This window comes from Falco naumanni, chromosome 2, assembly GCF_017639655.2.
Source record: "Falco naumanni isolate bFalNau1 chromosome 2, bFalNau1.pat, whole genome shotgun sequence".
Taxonomy (NCBI): Eukaryota; Metazoa; Chordata; class Aves; order Falconiformes; family Falconidae; genus Falco; species Falco naumanni.
This window is the reverse complement of record NC_054055.1, coordinates 64,360,713-64,386,592: the sequence shown is the minus strand read 5'-3', so window position 1 is coordinate 64,386,592 and position 25,880 is coordinate 64,360,713. Positions and strand designations below refer to the sequence as shown.

Here is a 25,880-nt window from a genome sequence, read left to right as displayed (position 1 = left end):
CAGGTAACTAGCAGTTAGCTGTGTGGTTTTACAACTACTTCTTTGAGAGCTCATGTATGGCAAGTACTTTTCTTGTTTCATCTCACACATACATACATGCTAGGGCACACAAATGTCAAAGCCAGGGAGGCTTGTAGCCAGCTTCACAGTGCCTTGGCTGAGCTGCTCCTGATACTAAGGCTAGTTTCAGTATCTTCATGCTGCAATTACGTCTTATGTCATAGATGAGTTGTTTGCTTCACTTCAGTTACTATCTTGTGTTGAAGCCACTAGCCATGTGAGCTTCCAAGTGACTTCTCCTGTGGCAGTGTTTCACTGTCTGAACTGAAGGTACAATTAGTAATTCCTCATCTGTGTCACATTATACTATTGCAAAATATCAAAACAAGTAACCTTTTTTTGGGTCTCCATTGAGAAGGACGCCGAGTCGGTCGGTGGTGGATGCATCTGAAGCCATTAAAAATCATGCAACAGAAAGAATCATTTTCTTGCCCAAGTCTGAACGATTTGATTTCTTCCAGGTAAACCATCCTGGGATTTGATCAAAAGGCATCAAACCTCTGATAAATTCCTTTTCCTGCGCCTGTCACGTTAACTATTAACTTAATCTGCAATACCTGAAGATATGCCTAGGAAATGAGATCTGAACTTGGTGATTAAACTTAGCTTATGCAAGTGCTACTGCTGAGAGCAGAGGTGGTCGAAGGAAATGAGTTTTTTTTGCTCTTAATTTGAATGAATTCTCCTTCACCACAGAAGATCCAGGATAACATCCTTTAGGACAACCAGCTCAGTAAACATACAATATTTCCTAATCCTATTAACCTACCTGAGCGTGGAAAAACACCAAATCTAGAAGAGAACTTCTTAACATTGCTTTTTTACAGGGAGTTAAATCATCAGATGTGTTTGTGAATCTTGTGGTATATCTTTCCATCTCTTAGGAAGCAGACTAGAATTGAAGTTGGCTTTGCTTGGGCCACCAAGGAGCCATTCATGGAAGAACTCTGCTGACAGCATAAAGACTTGCGAGCTTGAATTTATTAGTGTTTTATAGATAAGCAAAACCAGGAAAATGTGTGTTTGAGCTCTTGCCTTTTCACCAATTCTGTTGGAGTGAAAATACATTTCAGTCTAATTTGTAGCATGGTGGATGCTTCATGTACAGGACTCCAGGAGGGGAGACATTTAAAACTCTTAGTACTCAAACAGGCTAACATGTTATTATGAGTAAAAGCTTTTGTGCTTTTAGGTTGTTTCTGTTCCACCCTTTCACAAATCCTTTTTTTGTTTTTGCTTTTTTCTGTTGTGAAAATGACTTGTCATACCCTCAGCTACAGAGAATACCTCCTTTTCCCTTTTTTTCTGGTCTTCAGGTTAATGAATTGAAGATGGAATAATTTTGTTCAATAATGATGAAGCATCTGAGGTAGCTACTTCTCCCTTTCCCCCAGCCTCTCCTGTTGATTCACTAACATTTTTTCTTTCGTCTGTTCTGTGATTTAATATTCCTAACCACTGTTTTTGTACTTCAGGAAATTCCTGCAAAATACAGAGAAAATATGTTGTCCACCCATCCAACTGCTCTTATGTAATTATTTTAAAAATAATGGTCTTCAGCACAGCTGAAATAGTAGGATAATTTTGTTTTACATTTTGCAACTAATGACTACTTAGGAATTCTTAGTCATGTGTAATATTAAACCCTAGATATTTAAATGCTTGAGGTTTTATTTTTCTCTTAATTATATCATTATCTGTAAAATGAAGGATGGCTTAGTTAGACCTTCAGGGAAATGCTCTTCCTGTAAAAAATACTAGAAACTGAAAAGAAACAATTTGGGAGGCAGCACAAGAGGAAAATATGGAGTACACTTCATGAAGAATGTGAAGCAAAAGGTAGGTAGGTAGAAATAGCCCTTAAAACAAGAGATGTCTAGATGCTGGTCATTGGCTGGGTGATCATTTTTCTGCATGGAGTCAACCAACTTTGATTTCTGCTTTAGCTCGTGCTCCCTGGTTGCAGTGACCTTCAGCTGAGCTCCTACTTCCCTTTCGCCAAGGGGTTTGGGCTGATTGACTTCCCTTTCTGGTTGTGCAGGGAACTTCAGCGACGGGACTGAAGCTTCATGCAGTTTAATGCCTTGTGTTGTGAAAGTGCTCAGAAGTCTGGTTTCTGTTCTTCATAGTGGGGTCTGTGATCTGGATGTGCAAATCTGTTGTTGCTTTCTCAATTGCTGAAGTTAGAAATAAGGCTCTTGGTTATATTTTAGACAGTTTTTTGTTTATTATTTATTTGTTTCCATTCTCCGGCTGTCTTTTGCACTCAAAAAAAAGCAAAGATTTTGGTTCATTCAGAAAAGGGAGAAATTAGCAGTTTATAGTTAAAAAATGAATAAAAGAAAAAGCCCTATGTAGTTGAGTTGTCATCTTCCAAGTTTTGTAAAAGGGATCATCAAATCTCGTGGGTTACTGCAATTGAGACTTTGGTGTTCTAAGACAAAAAAACCCCAAACAACCCACTGGTATAATGAGTGATTTCCACAAACATTGCCCACCCCCTTCCTTCTGATACAGGTTGTTGCTTATTTAAAAAGTAAATCTCTACTTTTGTGAAGCTGAAAATGGCTCAAACTGCTCAGTTCCTTTGACCCCCGCCGGTATGATTACTTATGAGGAACAACAAACACTCCTGTAAGACTATCTTTAGGATATGAATTTTCTCTCCCCCAGCAGATAGCTATATATATCACATTTGTATTGTTTACCTTATCTCCTTTCCTGTTCTAGCACTGTGTGCCCCTTTCACATTGTCCTGCTCAACTTTTTTTTACTTCAAGCCTTGGAAGACCAATGGAAGTGTAACAGTTGGCATCTCTCCTCTTTTTGAGTATCAGAGCTCTTTGTGACCTAGGGATGCTACCTCATTGCCTTAATTATGCAAGAAAAGGATGCAGTGCTTGCATATCTGTAGGCAGTTCCTTTCAGTAAGTAGCTTCCCCAAAGGATGCAGTGCTTGCATATCTGTAGGCAGTTCCTTTCAGTTAGTAGCTTCCCCTCATGGCCTGCGGGTTGAACGGGTAGATGCTGGACGATGGTAACATTGCTCTTTGTAGCTTATTCGGAATGGAAGGTCCAGAACAGAGTTGTTCACGTTTTTTAGTGGTACTCCCTTTGTGCCAGTTTGGAGAATGTTATTGAGATGACATGGATTTTTATCGTGCCTGTTATGTGGCTTTCATTTCTTTAATCCTCAGATTGGTGCCTCTAAACAGCAAATACTAAATATGTTCTTAAAAGTGCAGGCAGAGAAGTCAGAAGCAGAACTAAAAGGGAGTAGTAGTGCTGGAAATGTATTCACCTTAAACAGTGCAAGTTCAGAAAACACAAACCACGCATCCTGTGGTAAAATTATCTGAATGAGGTGAGCAAGTTTCCCATAAACCCCAGGCAGCAGCTGTATGTCTGGCACAGTCTCCCACTTTTGATACTGGCCAAAAGCAGCCCACCAGATCACCAGAACTTCCTCCTGCTTTTGACAAATTGCAACCGTGCAGAAGCACCCTGTGAAGAAGACTTCACTTCCGAACAGAAACCAGTGGTGCTTGGTAAGGAATAGAAGCAGTTGAAGTTTTCTTGAGGATAAATCAATGTGTGCATGAACTGCATGTGTTCTTCATTGAGAACCTGCCTATAAATGGACTGATATTGAAACAAATCATGAAAATATCTATTGAGTGGTCTACATTTATGTCCCATGTTACTAATGTGAGTTTGTCTTCAGAAAATAGAAAAGTAGATTTTTCATTCAGTTTGCGGGATCATGGCCTTTACCGATTTTTATCAGGGCTTAAATGTTTTTCAAATTGCTAGCAGAGGTTGGTTTAAAGATAAACTCAGTGTTAGAAATCAGGAGCTGGCATTTAGTTATCTACTACAGCTGAGTTCCATTTCGCCGTAAGATAGTTTAACCCTAGATAAGAGGCATTGACCAGGTGTGTGCTGGGGCAGACCGTCTGTTATTGATCAGCCTGCTATTGATCCGGTAACCATAGCTTCTTAAGGCGTTACAGGCAACTCTGTGTTACTCGTTGTGTGTGCAGGAATCATTTCACATGTTTGAAACGTGACACAAGGTCGCTTCTGACGAGACAACCTGCCAGTTCTCAAATATGTTTTTCTGAATCCTGGTCTCTGTTTTTCAGAATATGAATGGGGGAAACATTGCCACAAAAGATGAGGAAAAGGCTGAGGTACTTAATGCCTTCTTTGCCTCAGTCTTTAAGAGCAAGACCAGTTACCCGCAAGGTACTCAGCCCCCTGAGATGGAAGACAGGGATTAGGAGCAGAATGAATTCCCAGTGGTCCATGAGGAAACAGTCAGTGACCTGTTGCTTCACTTGAACACATACACAAGTCCATGGGACTGGATGGAATCCATCTGAGGGTAACTGAGGGAGCTGGTGGAAGTATCTGCCAAGCTACTCTCCATCATTTATCAGCAGCCCTGGCTAACCAGGGAGGTCCCAGAAGACTGCAGGTTAGCCAACGTAATGCCCATCTACGAGAAGGGCCAGAAGGAGGATCTGGAAAACTACAGGCCTGTCTGTCCGACCTTGGTGCTGGGGAAGGCTATGGAGCAGATCATCCTGAGCACCATCATGCAGCACATGCAGAACAAGGGGATCAGGCCCAGCCAGCGTGGGTTTGTGAAAGGCAGGTCCTGCTTGACCGGCATGGTCTCCTATGACAAGGTGACCCACCTAGTAGATGAGGGAAAGGCTGTGGATGTTGTCTACCTGGACCTTAGTAAAGCCTTTGAGACCATCTCCCACAGCACTCTCCTGGAGGAACTGGCTGCTCTTGGCTTGGACAGCTGTACTCCACACTGGGTAAAAAGCTCTCTGGACAGCCAAGCCCAAAGAGTTGTCATGAATGGAGTTACATCCAGTTGGTGGCTGGTCACAAGTGGTGTTCCCCTGGGCTCAGTACCAGGGGCAATTCTGTTTAATATTTTTAGCAATGACCTGGATGAGGGGATCGAATGCACCCTAAATAAGTTTGCAGATGACACGAAGTTGGCGGGGAGTGTTGATCTTCTGGAGGGCAGGCAGGCTCTGCAGAGGCAGCTGGACAGGCTGGATCGATGGGCCAAGGCCAGCTGTATGAGGTTCAACAAGGCTCAGTGCTGGGCCCTGCACTTGGGTCACACCAGCCCCACGCAGCGCTGCAGGCTGGGGGCAGAGCGGCTGGAAAGCTGCCTGGTGGGAAAGGGCCTGGGGGTGCTGGTCAACAGCCAGCTGGACATGAGCCAGCAGTGTGCCCAGGTGGCCAAGAAGGCCAGCAGCATCCTGGCTTGTATCAGAAACAGTGTGGCCAGCAGGGCCAGGGCAGTGACTGTCCCCCTGCACTCAGCACTGGTGAGGCCGCACCTCGAATCCTGTGTTCAGGTTTGGGCCCCTCAGTGCAAGAGGGACACTGAGGTGCTGGAGCGTGTCCAGAGAAGGGCAACGGAGCTGGTGAAGGGTCTGGAGCACATGTCCTGTGAGGAGCGGCTGAGGGAACTGGGGTGCTTTAGCCTGGAGAAAAGGAGGCTCAGGGGAGACCTTATGGCTCTCTACATCTACCTGAAAGAAGGTTGCAGGCAGGTGGGGGGCAGTCTCTTCTGTCAGATAACAAGTGACAGGACAAGAGGAGATGGCCTCAGGTTGTGCCAGTGGAGATTTAGATTGAGTATCAGGAAAGATTTCTTGACCAAAAGAGTTGTCAAGTCTTTTTTAGTGACTTCTTTTGCCAAGTCATCAAGTTAGACTTGATGATCCTAAATTTCTTTTCCAACCTAAATGATTCTATGAGTCTATAACGTTGTGACTTGTAGACACCTTCTTTTCCCCAGTGGTGAACAGTGATGACTAGCAGCATTCAGCTGCTGTCTTGCACTAACTTCAGTTTTGTAAATGCTAGGTTATTTAAAAGTATTTCTAGTAGGAGAAAAAATTTATGGAAATAGCGCTTGAAGTACTGTCTACATATGGGCTTAGTAATTAATTTTATCTCTGTAAGTATATTGGCCATGATTCCTTAGGTCCCTCTCTCCATACTGTAGTGCCCCAGTGCCTGTATAGAACAAAGCTGCTGTGAGAGAAGACGGTCTCGCTGTGAGGATTGGTGGGAAGGTGTGTTCCCAGGGATGTGTGACAGGGTTGTTCTCAAAGGCTTCCAGGCTGATGGCTGAAGGCTGTTGCTTCTGGTGACCTGGTGCTGTGGTAAAAGCAGTCTGAAGATCCCTGAAAATGTCTGAAGACTGAGGGTTTTGCAGTGTCTTAAAACACTCTGGCTGGTGTTGTGGGATGGCCCTGAAGTGGGGCAGTGTGTGAGGGGCAGCACTGGCCTCAGTCACCTTCCTGAGTATGGTGGGATGGAGAGAAGTGTCATTGAAGTGGGGGTGATGGAAAATGGGTGCTGCCATAGTTAATGTTCTTGTAAATAAAGCTCTCCTGTGGGTCTGTGAAAGGGAACGCTGACTTACTGTGTTACCATATGACCCTCCTTGGGTGGGTGTGCACAAAAAAGTTGGTAACTGCACGTTGGTGATTTGATTTCCTGTATTTGGGAAGAAAGGATTTGAGGACTGACAGCCAGGAGGCAGAAATGCATATGATGTGTTTGGGGTTGAAGTGGTAATATGGAAAAAGAATAAGGTTTCTAATAGATTAGACCATTTAATTTTTTTTTATGTCTGGATACAAAACTTAATCCGAAGAGGATATGCAGTCAGTTACAGTGAACTATTTTTCTTCTCTGAAATGTTACTGTTCGTAATTAAGGTGTTTAAGTTCATGGTATTTCCTAACTCAGAAAACGGTAGGGTATTGTATTGACTGGCTTGGTACGTATGTAGTTACCCTTCTGCAAACAATCCTAAGGGGAATTTTGATTTTAAAAAAAAAAAGCTGAAAAGACATATCTAAGGCCAAAGCAAAGTATCTAATGAGGAAGTTGAAAAACCTAAGTAAACTTAAAAGAGGAATAAAAATGAAGAAAACCAGGAAGCATTTCTTGTCTGTGAGGGAGTGGGCAGCGGCTGACTTGCTGACCCTTTGCTGAGACCTGGCAGGAATGCCTGACAAGTGGCAGCATTTCGGAGTGTGGGGCGATCTCAGTTAACCTACCCATCCCTGGATTTATTTTATTTTTTAAAAATTACACACCTGTCTCTGTGTTTGCTTGGGTGAACTGGAAGCCAAGTTAACTTGCCAGTTCCTTATTGAGCAATACAAACCATTCAGTATGTGCGGAGTGACCTCCTGCCCCGCACGCCTGTGGAACCGCGCTGAAGTATGCCCGGCCGTGTGCTCCTGCCGGGGCTAGGGACCCGCTTCTCTCTTTGAGAAGCAAACTTTGGGAGGGTGTGGGCTGTGAAGGTCTCCTCTCTGAGTGACTCTGAAGAGAAGGGCCTGGTAACAGCCTCCACTTAGCAATTGCTAGAGAAGTGGGCTTATCTGCAGTGCCCATTTCCCTGTGGAAGGGAATTGTGAATTTCAGGAAAAAGCATTAGTTTTCAAGTATTGGAAAGAAAAAAACAGCTGCTTTTAGAACACATCCTGTGGAAAATGAATTGCTTTTCTGTAGGAGGGACTTTTCTTGGAGGACATGGGTTGGTGGTCTAGTGGGCATTAAAACGGAAAGGTATGTTGCACAACCCAAAGCCAGCATCTCGTGCAGCCCTGTCCTCTAACTGGCCTCTTCGTTACCCACCACTGCGCTACTGACCGTCAAGCTCTGCTGCTGCACCGCGGTGTTCAGTGCTGTTGCTTCCTGTAGAACTCTTCCAAAGTCAGTCAGCAGGGTTTTCTCCCCTTCATGGTTTGCTTCCACTCATATGTTTCCTTAAGAAGGTAATTTGCCAAATGGCCACTTCTTTTTAAGTAGCAGTTTAAAATCGTCTTTTAAAAACAAGGCTTCAGAAGAATTCTACATCGACGCTTACATTTTACTTCTATTTAAATTTCTAAATTCATCCTTGCACTCCTGCTCTCATTTTAGTAAAGCATACAGGAGCTTCATAAATTTAACTCTCAAGCACCCTGCCACATTTTCTTTGCAGTTGAGATGGTGTCGATGCTGTGTTGCAGCTGGAGTTCTGATGGAGCATTTACTTGTAGACATGAGGACAATGTCTCATAAATCTGGCATGCCCTCATTTCTTTTGCCAGACCTCAGTGTTCAGATAAAACATCTTTCTACAGGACTGTGAGGTTTCAGAGGGAAATAAATACTGGTGGTGTCTTTCTCAGTTTGTGTTGCAGATGCACTCAAGATATGCTTGCTGGTCTGGCAGGGGTAAGGTCAGTTCTGTTCATCTTTTACAAGGTACTACCCTTCCAGACAGCTGAAAACACATGAACTGCTTGAAGCTTCTGGGGTTATTTTCTTCTCTGAAAAATAAACACATTACATCAAGAGAACTAACTAAAATGGGTAGTTTGAAAAAAGTAAGTCTTACCTAGCTAAATGAAGAAGTTACTCGGGATTGTAGAGGCATTAGTGGGATCTTTAACTAAAAGTAGGTTTTGGGGTTTTTCTCTTTGCAGGTCTGGCCAAAGTTTTTGTTGGCAAAAACGTGCTAGGTAGTGTGTTTAGCAGCTTTTTTCTATGTAATTCTTTGTGTTACTAGGCATAATATGATTACATTTAAAACTTTGGATAGAAAGCATATTGGTGGAGTAAGATTGGTGTTTCTATGGGAACTTTGATTTTGAAATTAAAATCCTTGTGAATTTAGAAGCTTGGGCGTAATTTCATTATTAGAATGGCAAGTTCTGATTTATTCTAGGGAAGAAGAAAAATAGTTCTGTATTTATGCAACAGAATAGATTCCAGATACTCTTCTGTCTCAGAAGAGCTGAAACTACTTTATGGGCTAAATTTTGTATGTAATAGGGATCTTCTATATAGAGAAGAAATACTGTAAGAGCAGTTTTGCAGCTCCTTCGTGTGGTGAAGGCGTTGCTGGTTGTAGATACTATGAGTACATATTTAGTCCAAAGACACTCAGTTTATAAGTCTCTTTACAGAAGGATGATTGCAGCTAGAAATATGCAGACTAAACAAATGTGTAAGGCTGCAAATGAAGAGAGGTTAATGGTATGGGGAGCTGGTAACAGGTTAAGCTAGATTCATTTGGGCAACAATATGCATTTTGCAAGGTCCATTGAGCTGGTAGTAGATGACAAAGTGAGCCCTGGTGCCTTGTGGTATCCCAGAGCCCATGAACTGTTCTGGAAAGTGTACCAAACGTAGGGAGGGATGAACGTAGTGAGCAATTTAAGTAACCTCATAGCTTCGGTAAGACTCTTTTACAGTCTTGTTTATAGAATAATATGGAAAAATTGGAGAAAAGAGCTGTAGGTATGGTTAATGGTTTAGAGCAATGTGCCAGAGGCAAAGAGCCTGAATATGAAAAAAAGTTGATTTCTCTGGCTTAACAAGAAGGAGGTTAAGTCACATAGGAATACCTTTAGGGAGGAGTGTGGAGTTTTTCTGGGTTTTGGGGTGTGTGGTGATTTTTAGTTTTGGGTTTGGGTTTTTTAAGAGGATACTTCATGAAGGTGAATGTCTATCAAAATCCAAAGCCTGAAAGCTGAAATACAGCAACCTAATTTGTGGGATATTACCTTATCTTTCTTTTTCTCCTTTATATAGTACAAATTCCTCCTCAGTCACAAGATGAGGGCTGAGTGAAGTTCTATCATCTTTATTACACAGGAGATCAGACTCAAATGAGGATTACGCTTGATTTCTGGCCTTGCTTTGTAAATATTCCCCCCCCCCCCCCTTTTCTGTCCTGTGTTAAATTGATCTTCTCCTTCCCTTGAGTATGTCCAGTGGGTCTGTCTCTGTGAACCACTGATGGAAGTCTTCACTGCCAGTCATGGAATGAAAATGAACAAACTACTCTTCAGGGATGGATTAAAAAAAAATTTCTGGGAATATTGAAACTAGTTCATGACCAAATAATACAGGATTTGACAAGATGACTGAGGGATGTTTATTATAGTTGAGGTGTCGGTGAGAAGGCTTCATCTGCCGTAACCAGCTTTTTTGGATACCTCTGTGACTCGGCATGCTCTGCAGGATGTTACAGTGGGTTGATGGGCACTGGTGTAAGCTGCTAAGCATCTGCTTTAATTCAACTGCCTTTATAAAATGAAGCGTTTACTTAAAAACACATTTCTCCATAACCTATCACACTGTTAACTGTCAAAAAAACACAGCAAATTTTTACCCATGTTTCAGCTGTGGGTTCTTTGAAGGTGTGTTATGAGTTAAGGCTTACATGTCTTTTGAGTCATTTCTTCAGCACATCAGAAAAATATTGTGACTAGACATTTATTTTGGAGCTTCTACCAGCACATGCCTAGAAAGATATCCTTTTTGGAGGATGTGAAATAAAACTGACGCTGTAGCAAAAATTCTCATCATTTTCTGGTTTGCCATTTTTATTAAATGGGGTTTTGTGTGTGCCCTTTTGCTGAAGAAAAAGGTACTGCAACAAGCTGTCTTCTTCAGATAAAGCTCAGATGATCCTGTAGATTGTTAACCACATCTTAGGGAGTTTGGCATGTGATGTGCAGCATACCGTGCTGACGTTATTCTTGCATAACTTCTCAGTGTGCCATTTGTCCTAACAATAAAAGGCCTATTTAAGTGAACTCCTTTGGAAGAATTGTTTTATGTGAGTTGTGCCAAAGTATCATTTTTGGAATGTTAATTGAATGGTGTTTTAATAGTGATTAAAGAGTCGATTGAAACCGCTTGACCTGTTCATATAGTTCAAGTTTGATGAGGGAAAGCTGTTCTCAGAAAGGATAGGGGTGTGATGGGGGTTGTGCTCCCAGCTGGTCAGGGATGTCTTGAATGGGTTGTGCTATAATCATTCTGGGTGTATATAGCAATAAAAGAAAAAAAGGAAACAGTCAAAACAGAATTATGAGCACTTTTTACTGATGGAAAAACATAAAAGGAGAAGCAAATTCATAATAGCTGCTGCTATCATCTGTTTTTGCTGGCTGTTAAGATTACTCTCCTTTTGAAAAGGTTACAAACTTAGAAATAAACTTGAACCTGTAAAGAAATATAGACAATGTTACTATTAGCAAAGTTATTAATCCTTTTAAGGGAAGGCTCACCTCTCAGAAGGTAAGTGAAGTGGCTAGAATTTTAGGGTAAAATCTTCTATGTACTTTGTATTTGTTGCTCCCCATTGAAACATTCCCTGCAAACCTTGTTAATGGCCTATCAGTTATTTTTAGTATAGTTATTATATTTAAAGGAGATGAGAAAGAAGTAGGCTAAAAGAATGCTGGATACAGCTTTTTTTTTCACTAAATATATTACTATTCTTTGGTATAGAGTGTACTGAAATTTCCAGTTCCAGTAAGTAAATACCCCCTTTTTCTTTATTTCAGATGCTTTCTAATGATTCTTTTTGTTTGTAAAGATTCTGAATTCATTCCTTTCCCAGCCACGCTGGTGGTGATTACAACTCAAAGCCCCCTGAGTTCATATGCTGCCTTTATATTAGAACTAGCAAGAAGACCAAAACTTCATACCAGATACAGGGTGTGGTGGGTTTTTTTCTCTGTAATTCATATTTATGCTCTTCAAAAACTTCTTTGTCCTGCTTTATTTTTGTGTTTGTGTGTGTGAAATGTAATAGGGGGTAGAAATACATGATTTGTTTTTTTAGTACCCTTAACTAATGCAGGGGAAGTTAGAAAAAGTGAGTTGCTTTTCTTAATGCACACTGGTAGCTGCTGGTGTGGAGTAGCCTTCCAGGGGGTAGTCCTTTTCTCTTGGCAGAATGTTAACAGCTAATTTAGATGCCTGAAAGGATGTTGGTTTTGTTACATAAGGGAATGGAAATAAAGGAGGAGTTTCATTTTTTCCCTTGTATATTACGTTGGAGACAGAATCCCCAGTAGTAAGCCTTGATGCTTGGTAACGGTAACGCTAATCATCTCATCCAGTTTTTCCTGAACACTATCGCAGTTTCTCCTCTTACATTATGGAGAATATATTAACATCTGTTAAATGTTCCTGTGTAAGCTTTCAAGGGACAAGTGGTTATCCTCCAAAGATAAAAGATAATATTTATGCTTCTTTTAAAATTGTGCTTAAGAATTAGTTGTTTCAAACAGCCCTTTGGTTATTTATTCATTGGTGTGTATTCTTCCTTATTTTTGATTCCTATCAGAATTTAGGTTCCCTAACAACATAGTTCACATGTATTTTGGAATGTATTTTATCCAGACACTGCTGGATCACTGATAATAGTTTAGTAGATATCTAAAAGAAAAAAAAAAGTCTCTAATAGTTTTATTTACATAGAAGGGTGCAGCTTAATCTCTCAGGATAAAAGCCATACTGTGGTACCATAGCACATAAATCTGGGATTATAGTGCCAAGGCATTTCCTGTTTCACCAAAACCTTTATCTGTCTGCAGCTGGATGACTGGTTGGATTTTTCTCAAGTAACTTATCAGGCTGTTCAGACAAAATCAGATCTATTAAATTGAATATTTTAGTATTTGGTAGAATTCTATTCTATGATCTGCCAGTAGATTGTATAAGATTGCTGTATGTGAATTCATCGGGGACTAGATTATAGGCACATAATGTAATGCCATTTTCAGATCAGGAAATAGTGTTACATTCCTCCTGTGTAACAACGCACTGAACTCTTGAGGTCTGCCTTTTATTCAAATGTCATGGAGTTTATTGTGTTAGAAAGCATCCTCTGGTTCACTGTTTATGGTTCCCAGGACTTTCTCATCTGTGGCAGACAGTTCAAATACATTGTTGGTTCCTTTGAATCTGGGTTTTGCATCCATTTGAATATTGTCATCTTTTTTTATGGGAAGATACTTGTAGTTCTTGAAGCAAATGTCCTGAGTATATTTGCCTTCCTGAATACCAGCCTCTGGCAGAGGAGGAGACTGGCTTATGCAGTATATTTCCTTTATATAAAAGCAGCAGAATAAATACTAAATGATGTCAGACTTGGATCTTAATAACTTTGGACCTAAGCTTGTGAATAACCTGTGATAAGGGGTGTGTGTGTGTTGGTGAGAAGGAGCCATGTGTGTAACATGATGGATACTTTTATATGTTTTTATATTTTAAATTGAAATGAGAAGAAAAATGCTTTACAGACTGCAGTTGTGTTAATTGTTCCTATTTATTGCAAAAGTGTTTTTGAATAAACCTCATTTTCAAAGACCTGAGGGGTTTTAAGTAATTCATAGCTAACGATCATATAGTGGATAAGTTCTAGTCTTTCTAGTCATCAATTTTTGTGTCCAAGGGAAACATTTGTTAGTGTGGGTGTGGTCATTCTAGTCTGATAATTAAAGCCGAGTGAAGGACAGGGTTCATTTCAATTGTGCTTTCTTGTCTTGCCTAAGCGAGAAGTGAACGGCTGCTTCTGTTCATGTGGCTTTCTCGCTCGCACTGAACTGCTCTTTTGCAGAAGGAGCTTTACAAGCCTAAAATGGATCGTGTTTGTAGAGTAGGGATGTTTGCAAGCTCTTGAGAATGTCAGACTCCCTCAGAACTCAAAGTATTTGTTCATTAAGTTGAAAATACGTAGATTTAAGGGAAGAGATGGTCTCACAGTTTTGAATCTTCTTTTGTTATCAGGTAGTGATACCTGACTTGGTGATTAAGTTACATTTAGAAGTGGAGTAGGTTTGTCCCAATAGTGTATTACATTGAACCTGCTTTCTTGACTGACTGTTTTTGATGGTTTTTCTTTGGAAACCTGTATTGAAGAATTTTCCTTTGTTCGTTGCTTACTTAACACATGTGGTTGTTATTTTCTTCTTCTATGTATAGCTCTTTCTATTTTAAAACATGAAAGTGAAACTCTTTGGATATTAAGATCAGTACTTTCCTATGTTTATACTATGTTCTGCTTTGGCCAAGACATCCATAACTAATTTTAATAACTTAAATAGAAGCTTTTGAAATGGGGCAGAGTTCATGCCTTGACTGTTGATTCATATCTAAGTAGTGAGTATAAACAAAATAAATGTAATCTTGATTTTTAGTAGAGCTAGAGATCTGTTGCATTCTGAAACTTCAATGTACACAAGTATTTCCTAAAATGTAGCATTGTGAAGGTATAATACTAGGTGAAGGTGGAGTTTAAATTAATTTTGTAGTTGGTCAACTGTAATTGTTTTGGTGGTTGGGTTGGGGTTATTTTGGATTTGTGGTGATTCTTCTGTTTAGTAACCCACCCCATCCCTGAGACTTTATTCTATGGAAAATTTTGTCTTGGAGGAAACCCAAATGTTGGCATTTTTCTAATGGATCAGGAAATAATGTATTCAGACAGCTCCTGGATATGTAAAAATTGAGCTCTCCAGTGCTTTCTGACTCATTTGTTTCCACTAATTCCTACTTATGTCCTCCATGTTAATCCTTTGGGACAGTGAACTTTTATTTTTATCCTCAAGTAACCACAGGCATATCTCGTTCTTAATAAAGCTCGTGACTTCAAGGAAAATGTGATAAAGCTACCTAGAAAAATAAATACCAATCTTGAACAAGAACCTTGACTTCATCACTGTCAGAACTTGGCAGCCTGGCTCAACATGTGGGCAGGGGAATTTTTCTGAAACCTTTAGGGACCCTTATTTTTTGTCCTTTGACAGTATGTATCTTGGTATACGTGCACAAACAGAAATCTCATTTTCCAGCAAAATTGTTTCCTCTAATGTCTTTTAAAGGGTCACAACTTTACTCCTTTGTCTTCAAACAGATGGAAATCTTGTTCCCTTTTTAAGAGGGAGCTGCTTTGTCTGTTCTTGTGATCACGCAGATGTTCCTGCTGAGGTAACTCAAGAGCATCAGGGTCACCCTTTGAACCTTCATCCGCTGCAGCCAAATCCTCAGCTCTCATTTCTTTCTAATACTGATTTCTGTGGTGTGTCATGGGTGTCATACTTTCTCTTTTCTTCCCTGTGTTAGCAATCTCCTTAGGGCACAGCTCCCTTGTCTCTTCACGTACACTCAAGTTCAGACTCTTATAAAGGAGAAAGAATTTGAATGGCAAAACCTAGGTGATACCTTGTGTTTGTGTTAATTCCTATCTACTGTTCAGATTACAATTCTGCTGAAATTACAGTGGAAATCCTTGGAAGATACCTGCTTTATGGACTGAGAACTTTCTGGACAGCTGTGTGCTCTCGTTCATTTTTTAATGCAGTGTTAGTATGCTTCTATCACTCACCTTCGTGTACTTTTCCACACTACATGTTTACTTTGGGAACTCAGGATTTAAGACCCCGCTCAGACTGTGTTATCAGAGTAACAGCAGTACTTTTTGCAAGTACTTTTTGGAAGACCTTTTAGCTCTTTAGTATTTGTGGTGGTTTATTCCCTCATGAGTTAAAATTAACACCCTGTTTTGCGTTCTTGTATGTGCTCAGCGTTGAGAGATTTAAAACTTGTTCTTCCAGTAGAGGGATTTCTTGAAAGAGTGCGTGTGTGGGAAGTTATGCTGCTTAAGGAGCTGTGGTGAAAGCCTTTGAAGAGGTGGTAGGTAAGGAGCATTGAGATCTGGCTGGAGGAAATCTTTTGCTCTCATAAATATCAACATCAACTTCACAGGCTACTTTGGATACTGCCCTCAGGGACAGTGGGCAGGAGAGCTCCAAGGAGGAGATGGGGGCAGTGGCTGGCACTGCTGCTGTCAGTGAATCCCACAGCTGGGGAGGGCTGGGGATGCTCGGTCAGGCTGTGGTCCCAGCCAAAAAAGGTGTTTGTGTGGGCTGCTGCCTTCCAGCTGGAAGGTGGGAGTGCTGTGGGAGGCTGGCTAGACCAAAGCCTCAGCCTTAAGTCCAAGTCTCATCACTTTAAATCTAGCTTTGGTATTTGTCAGGCTGGCGTCTTGCAAGGTCTACTTTCCCCTTCTTTCTCCCTTGGGTTTCTTACAAACTTTACGGTACTGAGGTCCTTTTGGCTTCAGACTTCTTGATTTGTTTATGACAACATCATAGGACTTCGAAAATTCTCAGTGGCTGCACCGCTCCTGAGTGGGTGAAGTCTCCAGCAGGACTTCATATACTTGGTGGAAGAGCCTCTGAAAAGCTAATGGTGCTGCAGGTAGTGTTGTGGCTGTAGGGTTATTGAACTGCTGTAAAAGAGGCAAAATGTAAAGATTAAAAGAAAAATGGAAATTAGTTTTTGGTTGCTTGGCTTTAAGAAATTGCCCTAATGTTGTGCATTTGAGGTTGATTTGGTTCTTCTTGCAGTTCCTTTGATTGCAAATTATTTGATACTTCTGCTGCTCTTCTCCGTTACCTTTATTTTTTGAAAGAGTGAAATTGTTTAATTCTTGGATTCAGGGTTTACCATTTAATTTTTTTAATTGTTTAAAAAGTATGTGATTGGAGTGGGACCAGATGAGTCCAGAGAATTAATAATTGGCTATAAGAAGGAGGCAGCTGCTTGCATGCATTAAGTTTTTCACACTAATGTCTGATACCATTTTACCTGACATCTTGGAGACAGATAAGATGTTAGTTTAAATACTTTGTGTAGTTTTAGTTTTTTTTTCCCCCACATCTAGGGTTCTTTCAGACCATAAGTGCCTGAAGTGGTCTGTGCAAGGGAACTGTACTGCAAAAAAACATTATGCATTTTTTTCTGCATGGTAGATTTTGCTGTGTGGGTGAGTGAGAGAGACTATCCATAATTCCTCTGACATAATTGATCCCTTATGCAAAGTAAATTCTTCTTACTGTTTCTTTCCCCTTTTCAACAATATATTAGTTGTAGAAGTAGCCAGTTTGTAGTTCGAGTGTAAAAGTGTCATGGTTTATATTATGCTGTGCAAGATTAGATTAGCATACAAATTCCGTAAAACAAGTACTAGTATTGTTCTAGTACTTGGTTGCTGTAGCAAATGATTCTGGGGGCTGGGTTTTATGGCTTAGGCATCTGAAGTGGGAGAACGAGGGAGGATGTATGTTCCATTGTGGTTTCCAGACTGCAGTATAATCAGGGTTCGGATGAAAACAAAGTAGGTCATGGCACAAACGTCTACTGAAAAATTGGAGACTTCTAAAGACTCGGTTGCAGTGCAACTAAAAGCACAACTTTGAACATGAGATTGCAGGAAAAAGTGTAAAAGCATTGACCTCTTCACCATATCCTAGTCTCCCTTGCCCTGACCCAACATACCTAAACAAGGGCATATACTCCACACACACCCCTTTTTTTTCCCTACCTACCAGATCATTAGTTAGAGAATTTCTTTCACTAGGGGAAAACAATTGGAGGTTATACAGAATTGCACAGAAGCAATTCTCAGTAAACTTCACCTAATGCTTTTCTGAACTCTGTTCATTGAACTCGTGACTTCTGCAATGTCATATAACACTGCCAATTATCCACTGTGCAGGGAAGTATTTAAACTACATGCATGATTTTTTCATGTGAAATACTCATTTTCTGTGTTATAAGAAAGAATGAATGCTTGTTCCTGCATTACTTTCTTAGTATTAGGCTGGAATTTATAGACATCTGTCTATACCCTTTTTTCAGTCATTCACCAGCCCGAGAGATCCCACAATTTTTCCTCATACAAAAATTTTGCATACTTCTGAGTGCCCTCACTGGCTTCCTTCTATATTTCTTTATTGTGTACTCTTACACTTTTTCAAATCTATTTCTCTGGCAGTTATTTCTCAGTTTTAAAGGTGTGGTGAGCTTTGGGTTTTCTGTTCTAGCTTGGTGTTTTTCAGTTTTGCTTTATGGATGACTATGAACACTTTGTCTGTCTTCTGGTCACTGTAGAGTAGAGTCCTGAAGTTTGTCAAAGGACTTACTACAGGGACTCAAAGATCTTCTTTACGTTCTGTTTCCTGACTGGAGATAGGCTGTAAGTTACTTTCACAGTGTGCATGTTCATGTGCAGATGTGCTTTCCCAATATATGCTGAATTTCTTCTGCCTTTCCTATTCCACAGTCATTTACAAGGGTTTCATAATGCTGTAACTCATGGTGGCCTGTAGCTTTGTGCAGAAAATGAATGTAAACAGATCACTTGCAGTTTTTATGTAAATGGAGGCTCTGTGCAAAAAGACTATGAAAAAAGCTGAAAATTTATGATTCTTAAATGATTCTCAAACGAGCATAGTTGGATAGTTGGCTTTTTTTGTGTTTTGATTTTTTTTTTTATTCACACTTCTGTAGTGACCTAAGGCTGGCTGACTAGCTGGTTGAAATCTAGTGTGTTATCCTTTTCTCCATCAAGTTTTGGGGAGTCAAGTGAATGTGCTACAGCAAATTCTACTTGTAGCTGGTATTTGGGGAAAGTTGCAGTTCTCTATAGGAATGGACAACACTGTCTGTCTGTCTTCTGCCTCGTTTCCCTTAGTCCCTTTGCAACTAGTGAAGAACATTGTTTGGTCCCCAGAATTTAGAGAGTCAGTTTTGTCTTCGAAGAGATGAATTTGATGGAGACCATCAAGGCTTAGCTGGAGGTGCTAGTAGATATTCACTGAATGATCAAGAGGAAGAAACTTTTTGTTATTAACTGTTAGTTGTTGAGTGACGGTGAGGGCAACATAAGGGATAAATTATTCTTAAAAAGTAGTTAGGGTTCTCCATGTAGTGTGTGTTTAATACCCAAGAAAAAGTGTGAATGTTTGTGGTTGGGACAGATACATACCATACAGGCTATATATGATAGCATTAAAAACAAGTCGTTTTCCTGTAAAGCCAACGTAACTGAGAACTGTGGGCACGTAGCACAGGACTAAATTGCTTACAACATCCTTCCGAACCTAGGAAGAAGTGGGTTACTGAATTCGATCCAGATTTCTGAACTAGATGCACTTGAAACTGTGTACTGAATTTATAGGAGTAGTAAGTAGTAGCAGAACTTGAAACAGTAGAACTTAATTTTTGCTTATAAATGGTTAAGTAGGTGGAATGGGCCATCTGTGGGTGCAAGCAGGGTAGTATTTAATGTGACATAAATAAACTGGTATGCAATTTAATAAAAAAACAAACTACTTTTTTTGCGTTCTGCAACTGCGAATGCTGCGTCACACTTGCTCGCTCACTCGTCTGTACAGATTCCCTGCTCTGAAATGGAGCCAGTGGTGAGCTGAGCTGTTCTGTAGCACTGTTTGTAGCACTGTCGTGCTCTTAAGGAAAAGCAGAAGGAAAAAACTGAAAATGCTACAAAGAACACATTTTTACCTTCACTGCTCCATCCAGAGCTGTGAAATTGGCTTAAAATTCCTTAAACTCTTTCACTTGGTTAATAACGTATCTTCCAGCACACTAACTTTGTGTTGTGTTTAAACCTTTGCCAGGACGGGAGCAGTTTCATGGCCTCGGGTCCATGTACTGCAGAGGAGCAGCTGCTGTGATCCTCACGTATGATGTGAACAGCCTCCAAAGCCTGACGGAGCTGGAAGAAAGATTCTTGGCACTGACAGACAGTGCGAGTGCCGACTGCATTTTTGCTATTGTTGGAAATAAAGTTGACCTCACCAATGACTGTGCTTTACCACCGGATGAAAATAGACCTGAGAAGTCTGTTGCCAGCTGTGGCTCGAAGGTGCGAAAACAAGTCCATGCAGAGGATGCGATTGCGCTCTATAAAAAAATACTGAAATACAAAATGCTAGATGAGAAGGATGTTCCAGCAGCTGAGAAAATGTGCTTTGAAACCAGCGCGAAAACAGGATACAAGGTAGACTACCTCTTCGAAACTGTGTTTGAGATGGTAGTCCCAATAATTGTACGGCAGAAAGCTGAGGGGCCGCCGCAAACTGTAGACATCACAGACTACAAGCCAGCAAAAAGGACAAAATCTGGTTGTTGTGCCTGATCCATTTAAGTGACGTACGAAAAAGGGAGGGATTGTTTGCTCCAGCAAACTGAGGAGTAACAAGTGCTTGCTGTTCACTGGAAAGGAAAAGTCAAAGAATAACTAGACTGAAATGGTGTATGTGGAAAAAAAAAAAAAAAAAACCCAACCAAACCACAAATCTTCTGGCTGTTAAAGGTTACTGGGAAGCTCTGTGTATGAAAATAGGAATGTGAGCAAAATTACGAAGGAAGACTTGCCAGTTTCCATGGTCTCTGAAGACAAATGGTGTGTTAGTACAGTTGGTAGCGACAGTCATTTGAACAGTTTTGAAGGAGTCTGATTTTTAATGACTCTCCATTTCATGTTGCATGTAAATGATCTGTTTGTGTACTCCTGACAGCTTTCACATGATTATCATATTTCCCCTTGTGATTCTAACTTTGGAAGATTCAACACATGGTACTTTTTTATTCTTAAAAAAATAAAATCCAAGTATAATTTATATTTGTAGCTAATAATTACAATCTTTTTATGTCAGATACGACTGTAAGATTCATCAGCTGAACTATTAAAATCACTGTGGATACATACTGTTAATTTGCAGACTTTATTAATGTGAATTCTCCTTCCATAGTGGCCTTTCGTGTATTTACAGGCAGCACCACAGCTCTCCCTTGCGAGTTGCAGGGGCAAGTTTTTTTTCCTTTCAGTTTTCTCTTGTAATTCTTTTTGATGTGGATAGCAAAGTTTTTTTGGGGGGGAAGGAAGTGGTGTTCTATTTTTGTCTGCATTTTGTAGAGATGTCTTTGCAGTGCCTATAGGATACCAAGGTGCTGAATACCCCTGTTTTGTCTCCTTTCCAACTCCTCTGTAGTTGTGCCCAGGCAAAGCTGCAGCTCTGATTTTTAGCAGCTATGCATGGCATTGCCATCTACCTGGCAGGAGGTGAGGACTGGCATTTTCTGATATGAAACTGGCTAACGCAGGAGGAAGGGAGAAAGAGGCTGCCAAAAGTGGGGGTAGGAAGGCGCATTAAGGAGCATTGATGAGGTACATGGTTTCTCTCCTGACTGCAGTAAAAAGGGGAGGGGGTAATTCTCAATACTGTTCCTAAACTTTCCCAACGCTCTTGGCTACAAAGAATACATGCAGTGATCCAGGAACTCACACTGAGACACCATAACCAGAGTGAAGAACTACTAGTTTAAAAACCAAAAAAACCCACAGAACAACGCTACCCCCAATCCCCTCACCCCCCCACCCCCTACCCCCTGGAAAAAAACAACCAACCAACCAACCCACAAACCAAATCTTCCCAAACCAAAACCAAACAACAACAGAAGGGGAGAAACCCCAAAGACGCAGCTTGCACGTTTCCAGCTCTGCAGGTTGTTGTGTGGGGACTCCATCTTCCCATGTATGCTTCTGGCATAATTTTCTAAAACTAAAGGTGGGTTGTTTTTATGTTTTTCATTGCCTTTCTCTGTTCCACCTAAAGCATAGTTGTTTAGTACATAGGGAGACAATTCCTAAATGAATAATGAATGTATTACTAAGTATATTTAAAACATGTTTTTTTTCAAAAGTACGTCCTCTTGAGCAACTTGCTGCAAAGCAGTACCTTTATTTTCTGCTTTCAAGTTTATGCATGGAGCACATGTAGTGGGGAAGAACGGCTTGAGAGGAAAAAATCTCTGTACACTTAATCATAGAATCATAGCATGGTTTGGGTTGGAAGGGACCTTTAAGGGTCATCTACTGCAACCCCCCTGCAGCGAGCAGGGACATCTTCAAAGAGATTAGCTTGCTTAGAGCCCTGTCCAACCTGACCTTGAATGTTTCCAGGGATGGGACATCCACCATCTCTCTGGACAACCTGTTCCAGTATTTTCACCACCCTCATCAGAACTTTCTTCCTTATATCTAGTCTGAATCTACCCCTTTTTTAGTTTAAAAGCATTACCCCTTGTCCTATTGCTACAGCCCTACTAAGGGTTGTTATGTTTTGGATTTGCTAGGGGTTTGCAGCTTAACACCTGTCAATCTGTTAGAGACTTAACTGCACCTGCTCTGTGGTATTTAAAACTGCATAAAATTAAAAACCTTCTAGCTATTAACAAAATTCTAAGGCCAGTATATAGTCTTCCCTCAGGACTGGGAAGAGACAAACAGGCTACAACCTCAAGTCATCTTCATGACCAAAACGATCTGCCAACACATCTGTGAGAGGTCCACCACTGGCTTTGCTGCATCTGTCGACAACTGAACCGGCAGCACACACTGGTTGCAAGGTCAGGCTTTTGGGTGATGTACACCTAGAAGGTACAGAACAGAAGAAATATTTGTAAATTTAACATCTAACACTTCTTAAGATAAAAATATTTCCAATTCAGTTGTACCAGCGTTGGATTCATGTGAGATCTTAAGGAATTCTTGCAGTCTTTCCAAAAGCTCCGGCTTGTGTGTTTTCACTGAAAAAGATGACACAGGAACCAGACTTGCTTGCTGTGCTTCAGCCCTTGGGGCTAGATTTGTCTGGCACGATGTTTGTGGCTTTTTAGTGTTGCTGGCTATTTTTCCTTGGGAAATGTCTGGGTTATGATGTGCTATCACTCTGCCAGCCTGTGAGAAATCATGGGGTTGCACAGCAGAACCTGGGAGGATGTGTAATACATGGGAGCTATTGATAACGGGTCAGGAGGAGCTGTGGATTGCTCAATACGCGTGCTAGCCCCATTGCTTTACTACCGTCTGAAGTCAGATTGTGCCTTCAAGTAAAACTTTATGGCTTCTGGAGTGTGATGGAGGATTTCTTTTTATTAATTTATTTTATTGGCAATTTAAACTCTGCTGTAGCTGAGCTCCATTTTTACAGCCCAGTGTTGATGCTCGATCTGTTGCAGCAGTGCCTGTGCATGTCTGCAAGCAATCCTTCATGTCTGCAAGCATTATTAGAGAGCACAGGTCAACCCTCAACACTGAAATTCCACAGGTTTTTTTTTTTTCTTTTTAGTGGTGTTGTGTTGAGGGTTTTTCTGGGTTTTTTTGGTGCCTTTTTTTTTTTTTTTTTTTTTAAACCAGCATACCAATATGGCTTGCTCTTGTGCTTATTAAGTGGCCTAATGTGAATTCATTAATTTCCCTGTTGCTTCTGCAGATGCATCCTGATATCCCAGCACTTCTAAAGGCCACCCCCATCCCACTGTCCTACATAATTTTACTGGAATAATTCAGTAAATTCAGTGGCTTATTGACAGGGAGGAGCAGCGAAGCTGCAGGGTAGGGACTGGCGGCCCAGGAACTGCACTGATGCACACTTGTTCTAATTCTTGCCTTAGCAGCCTCACAGCCTAGCAGCTGATGTACTTCTAGCATAGCAGCTGTGGGCTGGGCCACTAGTCAGGCTGGACCAGCGCTAGGACCCACACTAAACAGCAGCTGTGCCATGCACCTCTGCGATGCCAGCTCTTCTGCATCCCATCGGCTGCAGCAAGCATTTCCCTCCGTTGCAGCGAGGTTGCTTTCCCTATTGATAACCTTGGTGTGCAGCCTGGAGCTGGGCTGGTCATGGCTGGAGCCAGGTGGAACCCCTCCCTGCCAGGACTAGCCATGGTGGGTGAAAGTGAGGACCCAGGTGCTCTGCCTGCTTTGCCTGGGAGGGGAACCTCATTTTACAAGTCTCCATTTCCCCCTTCTTTCTCCCCATTAATTTTGTCTGGGTTATGTGAAGTTTGAACAGTGAAATAGAAGAGGTGTTATTTTTGGCCACACTGGGTGAATGTGAGCTGTAGGCTTGCCTGTGCCTGAGGTGATGGCCGTGCCAGGCTGTGACCGAGGTTACCATTGGCCCCCGACAACCCCAACAAGGCTTCAGGTCTTGCAGGGGCCAGGAAAGGAGCCTGAACCCCTGGGGCTGTGCAGTCTCCTTCTCTGGAGACATTCAAAACCCGCCTGGATGTGACTGTGCAGCTTGCTCCGGGTGAACCTGCTGTAGCAGGGGCTTGGATGAGATGATCTGCAGAGCTGCTTTCCAGCCCCGACCGTTCTGTGATTCTGTGGGTGCCCATGGGGCAGGCAGTGCCGCTGAGCCACCTGCTTTGGCTTAGTTACGCCCTTGCCCATGTCATGGCGTGAAGCACCGCTGCCTGTTTTACTTCTCTGCTCATGGGTCAAGGGGTGCAGTGATGTTACTTGTTCCCCTTGTGTCCCGTATACCTTGGGCTGTGTGTGCCTAGTCCCTGGTGGCTGTGAGGCCAGGTCCCAACTCATGCTCACTGGGTGCAGGTGGCAGCCCCTGGTGATGTCGCTGGTCCCTGTGCTGTTACGGGGGCTGCTGCTGACTGCCTGGGGTGCCAGCAGCACATCAGCAGTGACCTCCCAGACTCTCTTCTGGCAGCAGCCCAATACCTTCTGTCATGCGGTCATTTACTGCTTGCCGTTTGCTAATTTTCTTTTTCCAGTAGCCATGGGCAAGCCCAGTCATGTGGGGCGTGAATGAACTCAGCTGATCTGGTCGATACACTCTGAGGAAATAATTGGCATCAACTGTTGCTGCTATATTGACTTCAGTATATCTGTGCCAATACACTGATACACTGATGTACTGCTGCCTGCGGAAGGGGAATATAATCTCATTTACCTTCTCCAGGCTCAGCAGCATGTTATACTTCAGTGTGTTTTGAAACAGGAAAGTGTAGGAAGCAAACGGTACACTTTGAAGTTTTAAAAGATTTGACTTGGTCAAACCCAGCCAGAACACTTGTGGGTTTTACGTCCCAGGCTGGAGCTCTACAGTTCACTAAGAAGATTGTTTTGCTCTGCTGTAGCCGTTTTTCCTGTATAAAAACATTTTAACTTCTTGGAAGTGGGTTCTGGGATCACAGAATTGTGGAATGCTTTTAGTTGGAAGGGATCTTCAAACATAATCTAGAGCAACCCCCCTGCCATGGGCAGGGACACCTTCCACTAGACCAGGTTGCTCAAAGCCCCATCCAGCCTGGCCTTGAACACTTCTAGGGATGGGGCATCTGCAGCTTCTCTGGGCAACCTGTGCCAGTGTCTCGCTACCCTCACCTGTAACAAATGCCCTCCTTCTGTCCAGTCTAAATTGGACCCTTCCAGTTTAACACCACTGCCCTTTGTCACGCCAAACCCTGGTAAGAAGTCTTGCATATAAGCCCCCTTTATAGGCTGATAGGCCACTATAAGGTCTCCCTGGACCCTTCTCTTGTCCAGGCTGAACAGCCCCAACTCTTTCAGCCTTTCCTCATAGGAGAGGAATTAAACTTGCAGCTAAGAGGCAGTTTGAGTAAGTCCCCTTCATGCTGTGCTCTAGGTTGACTCACCAGGTGAAATGCTCTGGCTGCTGCAAGTATTCTGCGTGTTTGTGTGCGCAAGCTCCCTCGCCTTCTCAAACAGCAATTACGCAGGCTTTGGAGAAACGCGGCTGTGAGTACACATACCCAAAGCACATGATGTACGCAAAGTACAGAAGTTCAAGTCTGCTTGGCACCTTGGAGGGTTTTGTGGTTGGTTTGTTTTTTTCCTGCACCATGCCTGTGCATTCAACTTAATGCTGTGCCAATGCTGTGCTGAACAGACTTGTAAAGAATAGGTTATGTGAGTCAGAAAATTAAGAGGCAAAACAACTGTTGGAAGAAGACCAATCTGCTAAATTTTTACATGCAAAAAAAATAGAAAAAAAAAAAAAAAAGCTGCATAGGAAGATTAGGCAATGTATTAGCCATGACAATCCAAATAGTTTTCTGTTGTTGTTGATATAACCGTTTTTTACAGATTTGTATAATCTCTACTTGAATTCTCTTAAAACACTGAATATGCTGTATTGCCAGAGTTGCGTGCTGTAAAAATCACAAGTGGTAACTGCGTGATCGTCCCATGACCACTGACGTCTATCAGCACCTGGAAGAGGTAAGTTGCTGATTCTTGGATGTTTGTTACAGCCATTTAAAAGAAT

General features: G+C 41.7%; 1 protein-coding gene across 1 annotated transcript in view; it reads left to right on the top strand.

Moving 5' to 3' along the window:
• Window positions 1-20,500, top strand: part of RAB20 (RAB20, member RAS oncogene family) — a 29,179-nt gene extending 8,679 nt beyond the window's left edge. Inside the window, exon 2 of the mRNA XM_040584523.1 lies at window positions 19,401-20,500. Coding sequence (XP_040440457.1) covers window positions 19,401-19,921 — 521 coding nt within the window. The 3' untranslated portion in view covers window positions 19,922-20,500. The remainder of the gene's footprint in view (window positions 1-19,400) is intronic.
• The last annotated feature ends 5,380 nt before the right edge of the window (window positions 20,501-25,880 follow it).